Source organism: Haliotis rubra, unplaced genomic scaffold (genome assembly GCF_003918875.1).
Source record: "Haliotis rubra isolate DU_JTF1 unplaced genomic scaffold, ASM391887v1 Scf77, whole genome shotgun sequence".
Taxonomy (NCBI): domain Eukaryota; kingdom Metazoa; phylum Mollusca; class Gastropoda; order Lepetellida; family Haliotidae; genus Haliotis; species Haliotis rubra.
In genome coordinates, this window is record NW_025767490.1 from 264,544 (window position 1) to 277,173 (window position 12,630).

The 12,630-nt window shown below is 36.6% G+C and overlaps 1 protein-coding gene across 1 annotated transcript in view; it reads left to right on the forward strand.

Moving 5' to 3' along the window:
• LOC124260622 (growth/differentiation factor 8-like) overlaps positions 1 to 12,630 on the forward strand; it is a 30,404-nt gene that overhangs the window by 10,879 nt on the left and 6,895 nt on the right. Inside the window, exon 2 of the mRNA XM_046694943.1 lies at positions 923 to 1,296. Coding sequence (XP_046550899.1) covers positions 923 to 1,296 — 374 coding nt within the window. The remainder of the gene's footprint in view (positions 1 to 922; positions 1,297 to 12,630) is intronic.

Below are 12,630 nucleotides of genomic sequence, written 5' to 3' on the forward strand. Positions count from 1 at the left end.
AGTCTAAAAAGAAATGTCGACAAGGTCCTCGACAGTTAAGTATAATCCCTCCTTAAGCCAAGGAGCACATGGGTTACCCAGCTGTATCCGTGAATGAGTGAGTGTGGATTAACTCCCTTTTGAAGAGTATTTTAGTTATAGTTAGGAGTATCAGCTAAGACTCAGCTTAGTGGTGAAGAGCCCAAGGTGAGGCTGATTTGGGGAACTCACGGGTATGATTCTGTAAAATCTAGAAAGATAATTGGGGCGAACCGGTACAATCGTGAAATTTGTTCTGGAGAAGAATATAATTCTGTATGACACTTTCCATAAAGTATAGACCATGTAAAATGTACAACACACGTGTAACTCATGCTTAAATGCAAGCAATATCCCTTTTAATAATTACACATGGATTTATGAAGAAGAAGAAGAAGAAATGTTTATTTTTGTGTCACACCTAACAACTCTACAAGTACATACAATATTAAAACAAAGTAAGAGTGTAGAACCAGAAAGTAAATGGCTTATGAGACACGTGTATATGTTTTACACAATTCATAGATTTATAAAATAAGTATTAAATGTCATTCAAGGTGTTCGCTAAAGGATGGGGCGGTGGGGTAGCCTAGTGGTTAAAGTGTCGGCTCGTCACGGTGAAGACCTTGGTTCGATTCCCTACATGTATACAATGAGAGAAGCCTATTTCTGGTCCCCCGCCGTGATATTGCTGGAATGTTGCTAAAAGCGGCGTAAAACCATACTCACTCATTCACTCACTAAAGGATGAGCGTACTCATCCTTATCCCCCGTCACAAACACATGCGAAGCCAACTCAAGTGTTTCCCTGAAAACGGCGTAGGAAGGATATGGTCCTAACCCATTGTTATGTCTTGTCCATCAACTTCTATGTGTCATTTAGCATGTATTTGCATTCTTTCAGCTCCTCCGGATCGTAATTTGAACGAGAGTTATGTGGCATACTTCAATCTTCCCGATGAGACAAGAGACTCCTATATCAAAAAGGCAGTGCTGTGGTACTACGTGAGACCGTCAAAGCAGCAGAAAACGGCGGTTGAGCTGCATATCCGTACATTTAAACCCCAGGAGTACAGTCCGCCCCGGAAAATATATCTACGATACAAAAAACTTTTCCCTAAGAGGTCTCGGAACTGGCATCAGTTGGACATTAGGAAGACTGTGCAGGATTGGGTCGACAGACCCTCACTCAACTTTGGATTACAGATGACAGCGTTTGACCATACCATGAGGAATCTTATCGTTACACCCCCAACGTCCTCGGATGATGCAGGCTATGTGAGTTAACAACCATTTTTATTACATAGTTACCAAAAGTTTCATCTGAGTGGTTGAACTGACACCTCGACGACTTGACACAAAGATAAGTTATCGTCAAGTGAGGTTAATAGAACAATTGACTTCAATCTCGGTTGATCCAATGGCTTATCGACCTTGTACAAGTGATATTCACCTCGGCAAATATCACTAGTCCAAGGCGTTAAATCATTGAACAAACTCACGTAAAGTCAATGATTGTATAATACAACTCACCCCATTTTCTCCTGTTACTGAGATTAATCTTTGCCTTGTGGTCTGAATAACCCAAACTCCTTACCAATAACCCCAGTCACAATAACCTCCAACGACATGATTCTCCTTAACCTCCAGGCACACTGTCTAAATCAAAGAAATACTTGAGTCTCATTCACTCCTAGCTACACTCTCTCAATAACCCCTAACCTCGTGATTCTCCTTAACCTCCAGGCATACTGTCGCAATAACCCCCAGATATGCGAGTCTCCCTAACCTCCATCCGTATAGCCTCAATATCCCTCAGGTGCGTGAGTCACGTTAACCTCCAGGTAACCACGGTATCTCACTACTCTGCCAACTGAATCTACCCACAAGTTGGGTGAGTCTCGGCCAGCCCCATCCACGTATGTCTACGTCACCCAAACACAATAACTGTAAGCAACGTGGCCACAGTAACCCTAACCACATGGTCACAGTATCCTTAACCACCAAGTCACAATAACCCTTGGCCACGTGGAAACAATAAGCCCAATCATATGGACACAATAACCCTAGGTCACGTGGAAGCAATAGTCTTCACCACATGGCCCAATGACCCTTGGCCACGTGTAAACAATAACCCCAACCATATGGTCACAATAACCCTAGGCCACGTGGAAGCAATAGCCTTAACCACTTGGCCACAATGACCCTTGGCCACGTGTAAACAATAACCCCAACCATATGGTCACAATAACCCTAACCACATGGTCACAATGGCCGAAGGTCACGTGGAAGCAATAGCCTTAACCACATGGTCACAATGGCCCAAGGTTACGTGGAAGCAATAGCCTTAACCACTTGGCCACAATGACCCTTGCCCACGTGGAAACAATAACCCAATCCACATGGTCATAATAACCCAATCCAAATGGTCACAATAACCCCAACCACATGGTCACAATAACCCTAACCACATGGTCACAATAACCCCAATCCACATGGTCACAATAACCCCAACCACATGGTCACAATAACCCTATGCACATGAGTGTCTCCGCTCCAACCAGTGTGTGTATCCAGTAAACGTATCCATGTGGGTTCGTAGGGGCCATTGTGGGTTTTTGTCTTGTGTTCGAATCCCAGCTTCTCCCCGATCATGGTGCTACTGGTACCATATTGTAAAACAGATAGAGTACAACAACGGAGTGTCTAATTACAAGTGCTATTTTATTGCTTTTGTTGGATGTGACACAGCAACTCTTGATTTTGACATTCCTTTTGTAGCAAGCAACCCACCTACTATCGTTGGTTCAAACCCCGGTTCACACCAGATATCTTACTGAATCTGACAGCACCCGTGTCCCACGAAAGAGATACTCCTTTGTCAATAAGCTTACACACTGTCATTATCTTGTTCAAAGAAAAGTTGAACATATTTCTGCAAAATATATTGTAAAATAACGTAGCTCTATAGTTTCCATATGACCTGGTTTCTATGTTCTTAGTTTTGATATTCTCAGTGGTAACTTCATTAATATCTTATACTTGATGAATAGTAACCGATAAGTAAATTATATATCACCAACGCTTTCCATTTATAGAGTGTTAACAGTTTTCATAGAATCTTAAACTGTGTCATATCACGTGAACAAATGACTTTTCTGTAAGTATTTGGGATGGTTGGCATCAGTGGAACAGGAATGTCACACGAATACATGACACTTCTATGGAAAGCAACTTCTTTATATTTGATCACGACGTTTCAGAGCTACTTCTTACTCCTTCATCAGATGGATAAGTCAGTGCCTAGAGTTTGTATTTATGTTTACCCAACACAAAGTGGGATTTATGTACACAGATAACAGTATAATAACAAAGCCAGTGACATAGGATTGATGAACAAAAGGTAATAGTGTAATGACAAAGCCAGTGACATAGGATTGATGTACAGAGTCAATAGTGTAATGACAAAGACAATGACAAAAGGATTTATTTACAAACGTAATAGTGTAATGACAAAGACAATGACAAAAGGATTGGTGTACAAAGGTAATTGTGTAATGACAAAGACAATGACATAGGATTTATGTACAAAGGTAATAGTGTAATGACAAAGACAATGACAAAAGGATTGGTGTACAAAGGTAATAGTGTAATGACAAAGACAATGACAAAAGAACGCCTCCGTGGTGTAGTGGTAAGAGCGTCCGCCCGGAGAGCGGAAGGTCGCGGGTAGATCCCCGACCGCGTCATACCAAAAGACGTTAAAATATGGTACTTGTTGGTCCCTGCCTGGCGCTCCGCACTAATGGGTACAACAAGGACTGGTCGGCTCGGAGTCAGTATAATGTGTCTGAGTGGGGTATTCATGCTTCACTGCGGCATGGTATTTCAGTGGGCTAGCACTATAAAACCAGCTTAAGTCTGGGCTAGTACAAGCAGCCGCACATACACATACACACGCATGCACGTCGTCATATGAGCGAAATATTCTCAAGCACGACGTTAAACCCAATTTCACCTCACCTCACAATGACAAAAGGATTGGTGTACAAAGGTAATAGTGAAATGACAAAGACAATGACATACGATTTATGTACAAAGGTAATAGTGTAATGACAAAGACAATGACAAAAGGATTGATGTACAAAGGTAATAGTGTAATGACAAAGACAATGACAAAGGATTGATGTACAAAGGTAATAGTGTAATGACAAAGACAATGACACAGGTAATAGTGTAATGGCAAAATCAGTGACATAGGATTGATGACCAAAGGTAATAGTGTAATGACAAAGACAATGACACAGGATTGGTGTACAAAGGTAATAGTGTAATGACAAAGACAATGACATAGGATTGATGTACAAAGGTAATAGTGTAATGACAAAGACAATGACAAAGGATTGATGTACAAAGGTAATAGTGTAATGACAAAGACAATGACACAGGATTGATGTACAAAGGTAATAGTGTAATGACAAAGACAATAACACAGGATTGATGTACAAAGGTAATAGTGTAATGACAAAGTCAGTAGCATAGGATTGATGTACAAAGGTAATAGTGTAATGACAAAGACAATGACAAAAGGATTGGTGTACAAAGGTAATAGTGTAATGACAAAGACAATGACATAGGATTGATGTACAAAGGTAATAGTGTAATGACAAAGACAATGACAAAAGGATTGATGTACAAAGGTAATAGTGTAATGCCAAAGACAATGACACAGGATTGATGTACAAAGGTAATAGTGTAACGACAAAGACAATAACACAGGATTGATGTACAAAGGTACTAGTGTAATGACAAAGACAATGACAAAGGATTGGTGTACAAAGTCAATAGTGTAATGACAAAGTCAGTGACAGGATTGATGTACAAAGGTAATAGTGTAATGACAAAGACAATGACAAAAGGATTGGTGTACAAAGGTAATAGTGTAATGACAAAGACAATGACAAAAGGATTGGTGTACAAAGGTAATAGTGTAATGACAAAGTCAGTAGCATAGGATTGATGTACAAAGGTAATAGTGTAATGACAAAGACAATGACAAAAGGATTGGTGTACAAAGGTAATAGTGTAATGACAAAGACAATGACAAAAGGATTGGTGTACAAAGGTAATAGTGTAATGACAAAGACAATGACAAAAGGATTGATGTACAAAGGTAATAGTGTAATGACAAAGACAATGACACAGGATTGATGTACAAAGGTAATAGTGTAATGACAAAGACAATGACACAAGGATTGATGTACAAAGGTAATAGTGTAATGACAAAGACAATGACACAGGATTGATGTACAAAGGTAATAGTGTAATGACAAAGACAATGACAAAGGATTGATGTACAAAGGTAATAGTGTAATGACAAAGACAATGACACAGGATTGATGTACAAAGGTAATAGTGTAATGACAAAGACAATGACACAGGATTGATGTACAAAGGTAATAGTGTAATGACAAAGACAATGACACAGGATTGATGTACAAAGGTAATAGTGTAATGACAAAGACAATGACACACAGGATTGATGTACAAAGACAAATAGTGTAATGACAAAGACAATGACAAAGAGACAATGACAGGATTGATGTACAAAGGTAATAGTGTAATGACAAAGACAATGACAAAAGGATTGATGTACAAAGGTAATAGTGTAATGACAAAGACAATGACAAAGGATTGATGTACAAAGGTAATAGTGTAATGACAAAGACAATGACACAGGATTGATGTACAAAGGTAATAGTGTAACGACAAAGACAATAACACAGGATTGATGTACAAAGGTACTAGTGTAATGACAAAGACAATGACAAAGGATTGGTGTACAAAGTCAATAGTGTAATGACAAAAAGTCAGTGACAAAGGATTGATGTACAAAGGTAATAGTGTAATGACAAAGACAATGACAAAAGGATTGGTGTACAAAGGTAATAGTGTAATGACAAAGACAATGACAAAAGGATTGACAAAAGGTAATAGTGTAATGACAAAGACAATGACACAGGATTGATGTACAAAGGTAATAGTGTAATGACAAAGACAATGACAAAGGATTGATGTACAAAGGTAATAGTGTAATGACAAAGAGACAATGACAAAGGATTGATGTACAAAGGTAATAGTGTAATGACAAAGACAATGACAAAGGATTGATGTACAAAGGTAATAGTGTAATGACAAAGACAATGACAAAAGGATTGGTGTACAAAGGTAATAGTGTAATGACAAAGACAACAGACAAAAGGATTGATGTACAAAGGTAATAGTGTAATGACAAAGACAATGACAAAAGGATTGATGTACAAAGGTAATAGTGTAATGACAAAGACAATGACAAAGGATTGATGTACAAAGGTGGTGTAATGACAAAGACAATGACAATGAAAGGATTGGTGTACAAAGTGTAATGACAAAGACAATGACAAAGGATTGATGTACAAAGGTAATAATGTAATGACAAAGACAATGACAAGGATTGATGTACAAAGGAATGATGTAATGACAAAGGTAATGACAGTGTACAAAGGTAATAGTGTAATGACAAAGACAATGACACAGGATTGATGTACAAAGGTAATAGTGTAATGACAAAGACAATGACAAAGGATTGATGTACAAAGGATAATAGTGTAATGACAAAGACAATGACAAAAAAAGGATTGACAACAGACTGTACAAAATAGGTGAATAGTGTAATGAAAATGACAAAGACAATGACAAAGGATTGATGTACAAAGGTAATAGTGTAATGACAAAGACAATGACAAAGGATTGATGTACAAAGGTAATAGTGTAATGACAAAGACAATGACAAAGGATTGGTGTACAAAGGTAATAGTGTAATGACAAAGACAATGACAAAGGATTGATGTACAAAGGTAATAGTGTAATGACAAAGACAATGACAAAGGATTGTATGTACAAAGGTAATAGTGTAATGACAAAGGACAATGACAAAGGATTGGTGTACAAAGGTAATAGTGTAATGACAAAGACAATGACAATAGGATTGATGTACAAAGGTAATAGTGTAATGACAAAGACAATGACAAAGGATTGATGTACAAAGTAATAGTGTAATGACAAAGACAATGACAAAGGATTGGTGTACAAAGGTAATAGTGTAATGACAAAGACAATGACAAAGGATTGATGTACAAAGGTAATAGTGTAATGACAAAGACAATGACAAAGGATTGATGTACAAAGGTAATAGTGTAATGAAAAGACAATGACAAAAGGATTGATGTACAAAGGTAATAAGACAAAGACAATGACACAGGATTGATGTACAAAGGTAATAGTGTAATGACAAAGACAATGACAAAGGATTGATGTACAAAGGTAATAGTGTAATGACAAAGACAATGACAAAAGGATTGATGTACAAAGGTAATAGTGTAATGACAAAGACAATGACAAAGGATTGATGTACAAAGGTAATAGTGTAATGACAAAGACAATGACACAGGATTGATGTACAAAGGTAATAGTGTAATGACAAAGACAATGACAAAGGATTGATGTACAAAGGTAATAGTGTAATGACAAAGACAATGACAAAGGATTGACAACAAAAGGTAATAGTGTAATGACAAAGACAATGACACAGGATTGATGTACAAAGGTAATAGTGTAATGACAAAGACAATGACAAAGGATTGATGTACAAAGGTAATAGTGTAATGACAAAGACAATGACACAGGATTGATGTACAAAGGTAATAGTGTAATGACAAAGACAATGACAAAGGATTGGTGTACAAAAGACAAAGACAATGACAAAGGATGGATGTACAAAGGTAATAGACAAAGTCAGTGACAAAGGATTGATGTACAAAGGTAATAGTGTAATGACAAAGACAATGACAAAGGATTGGTGTACACAAAGGTAATAAAAGTAATGACAAAGACAATGACAAAAGGATTGGTGTACAAAAGGTAATAGTGTAATGACAAAGACAATGACAAAGGATTGATGTACAAAGGTAATAGTGTAATGACAAAGACAATGACAAAAGGATTGATGTACAAAGGTAATAGTGTAATGACAAAGACAATGTCACAGGATTGATGTACAAAGGTAATAGTGTAATGACAAAGACAATGACAAAGGATTGATGTACAAAGGTAATAGTGTAATGACAAAGACAATGACAAAGGATTGATGTACAAAGGTAATAGTGTAATGACAAAGACAATGACAAAAGGATTGATGTACAAAGGTAATAGTGTACAAGGATTGATGTACAGACAAAGACAAAAGACAATGACAAAAGGATTGGTGTACAAAGGTAATAGTGTAATGACAAAGACAATGACAAAGGATTGATGTACAAAGGTAATAGTGTAATGACAAAGACAATGACAAAAGGATTGATGTACAAAGGTAATAGTGTAATGACAAAGACAATGACAAAAGGATTGATGTACAAAGGTAATAGTGTAATGACAAAGACAATGACAAAAGGATTGATGTACAAAGGTAATAGTGTAATGACAAAGACAATGCCACAGGATTGATGCACAAAAGTAATAGTGTAATGACAAAGACAATGACAAAAGGATTGATGTACAAAGGTAATAGTGTAATGACAAAGACAATGACAAAAGGATTGATGTACAAAGGTAATAGTGTAATTACAAGGAGACAATGAATGAAAGGATTGATGTACAAAGGTAATAGTGTAATGACAAAGACACAAAAGACAAAAAAGGATTGATGTACAAAGGTAATAGTGTAATGACAAAGACAATGACAAAGGATTGATGTACAAAGGTAATAGTGTAATGACAAAGACAATGACAAAAGGATTGGTGTACAAAGGTAATAGTGTAATGACAAAGACAATGACAAAAGGATTGATGTACAAAGGTAATAGTGTAATGACAAAGACAATGACACAGGATTGATGTACAAAGGTAATAGTGTAATGACAAAGACAATGACACAGGATTGATGTACAAAGGTAATAGTGTAATGACAAAGACAATGACAAAGGATTGGTGTACAAAGGTAATAGTGTAATGACAAAGACAATGACAAAGGATTGGTGTACAAAGGTAATAGTGTAATGACAAAGACAATGACAAAGGATTGATGTACAAAGGTAATAGTGTAATGACAAAGACAATGACAAAAGGATTGGTGTACAAAGGTAATAGTGTAATGACAAAGACAATGACAAAGGATTGATGTACAAAGGTAATAGTGTAATGACAAAGACAATGACAAAAGGATTGGTGTACAAAGGTAATAGTGTAATGACAAAGACAATGACAAAAGGATTGGTGTACAAAGGTAATAGTGTAATGACAAAGACAATGACAAAAGGATTGATGTACAAAGGTAATAGTGTAATGACAAAGACAATGACAAAAGGATTGGTGTACAAAGGTAATAGTGTAATGACAAAGACAATGACACAGGATTGATGTACAAAGGTAATAGTGTAATGACAAAGACAATGACAAAGGATTGATGTACAAAGGTAATAGTGTAATGACAAAGACAATGACAAAGGATTGATGTACAAAGGTAATAGTGTAATGACAAAGACAATGACAAAGGATTGATGTACAAAGGTAATAGTGTAATGACAAAGACAATGACAAAAGGATTGGTGTACAAAGGTAATAGTGTAATGACAAAGACAATGACAAAGGATTGATGTACAAAGGTAATAGTGTAATGACAAAGACAATGACAAAGGATTGGTGTACAAAGGTAAATGAGACAACAAAGGATTGTGTAATGTAAAAGTGTAATGACAAAGACAATGACAAATTGGTGTACAAAGGATTGTATGTACAAAGGTAATAGTGTAATGACAAAGACAATGACAAAAGGATTGGTGTACAAAGGTAATAGTGTAATGACAAAGACAATGACAAAGGATTGATGTACAAAGGTAATAGTGTAATGACAAAGACAATGACACAGGATTGATGTACAAAGGTAATAGTGTAATGACAAAGACAATGACACAGGATTGGTGTACAAAGGTAATAGTGTAATGACAAAGACAATGACACAGGATTGATGTACAAAGGTAATAGTGTAATGACAAAGACAGTGACATGGGATTGATGTACAAAGGTAATAGTGTAATGACAAAGACAATGACACAGGATTGATGTACAAAGGTAATAGTGTAATGACAAAGACAATGACATAGGATTGATGTACAAAGGTAATAGTGTAATGACAAAGACAATGACAAAGGATTGGTGTACAAAGGTAATAGTGTAATGACAAAGACAATGACAAAGGATTGGTGTACAAAGGTAATAGTGTAATGACAAAGACAATGACATAGGATTGATGTACAAAGGTAATAGTGTAATGACAAAGACAATGACACAGGATTGATGTACAAAGGTAATAGTGTAATGACAAAGACAATGACATAGGATTGATGTACAAAGGTAATAGTGTAATGAGAAAGACAATGACAAAGGATTGATGTACAAAGGTAATAGTGTAATGAGAAAGACAATGACACAGGATTGGTGTACAAAGGTAATAGTGCAATGACAAAGACAATGACATAGGATTGATGTACAAAGGTAACAATGTAATGGCAAAGTCAGTGACATCGGATTGATGTACAAATGTATCAATATAATGACAACGTCAGTGACATAGTATTGATGTAATGGCAAAGGGAAAAAGCTTAACAGGAGGGGGTTAGGTGAGTACTAGTATACTGAAGGTATATAAAGAGCTGGCTTCAGTGGCACATTATTTATCAGGCAATCAACAAGTGTATAGTGCTAGATGGTGTGATTATATATAGCACAGATGAGTACGCATTAAGAAGTAGGCCTGGCTATAGATAGAGATCGATAATCGTTCACTAAATATCGATCAATCATCGATAAATATCGGAGATATAACTTTGAGCAAAAATGAAAAAAAAGTTTGAAAGAAATTAAAATATTTCACATCACTGATGGCTAGTGACATGTTTTTGTATGGATTACTAACAAAACAGATTTCTGAACATGATTCAGAAGCGCCCAAGAATAAATACCTAATTTGTGTGATTACATTAAAACTTATTTCTATCACAAAAGTGAATTTTACGAAATTATCGATAACACAATTGTCATATCGATACTCATGAATGATTTTTTATATCGACGATATTTCCGATTATCGATCATTTTTACTAACACTATTAGGAAGAGGGAAATGCCTTGGCCTCTGTGGATGATGGGCTTCTTTGAATTTCGATGCTTTCTTGAACTTTCATCTTTTTCCAATATAACGATGTTGGTAATGAGAATCTTGATTTGTGGCGGGGAAATATGGTGATCAGGATTTTGATGAGATCAAACGAAAGGACAGATTTCATGTCAGAGTTTTCAACAGATGTTTTGTGTTCTTTAATTCTGGTGCCTATAGGTCGTGATGTCTCTCCAATGTATTTCTCTCCACATGACACGATACACCCATCCACCCATCCACCCGGGGGGTTGGGGTGGACAAGGCGGGAACTCTACCGTGTTACTTTATGATGTTTTCAGTGTTTTAACGGAAGTGAAAGTCACTTCTAGGTTGGCTGTTTTGGTGAGCAGTCAGCTGATCTGGTGACTGGTAGGGCCTTGGTATGGCATGCTAACGAGGTTGGGTGATGGGGGTGGTTGGACTTGGAAACGGGAAACTGGGGTTTACCGTATGAAGTCTCACCTTGGTATCATCAGGTATCACCACTATTTGATTATGAGATAGTCGGGGTCCGAATCGTGCGAGGAACTCTGCTTTAAATTGATATTTCTTGATGTTTTCAAAACACGCATTGTAAATTTAGTGATTGTGAAGTTGCTTGGCTGAACCCTGTTCAGTAAGAAGCGAAAGCGTTCCGAACTGTATACGTTTTCCAAACTGTGTATATGGAGCATTGGCCTGCTGCCTTCTATTTCTGTGATTATAGATAGACTCTTCTCACAGCATGAAGGATAAATGCGCGCTCTTAATAGTTAAAGTACTGTTAAAAGCTTTAAACATTTACGAGACCTTCTCATCATTTGACCTAGAGAGGAAAATATTTCTAGACGACCGGTTCCAAATATAATCGACCCCGTTAGAGATAACTGGTTTATTTTAGCTCCTTTACAGAGTAACCTTCTAAGGGTTATCATGTAAGCCAAGGTTATTGGGACTTCCACCTGTTTTGACAATACACGCTACAATATTTATTAAAAGCTTTGATAAAGCTAATTTGAGTATGAAACACTATTCTTAAACAATAAAGGCTTTGTTGATAAAAGCGTTAAATATATACCAAGATTTGATTGATTAAATCATTCTAACCCAAGATAAGATTACAGTACGCATCTGTTTCAAGAGCTTCTTAAAAGAATATTCTAAAATCTCCCAATTTCGTGTTCTTGTCAAGTGTATTTATGAATAAGGTGCCTACGAGTAATTCCTTGAGATCTGCTTGGCTAATCGAGCAATATTTTTGTTTACGTTTCCATTAACTGCAAATACATTAAGGCCAAACCCTCTAACTGACTACTGTTTCTTGGCTGGTTGAGAATAGAATGGGTGTGCTTGCGTTGAGCATGTCAGTGATTTCATACATA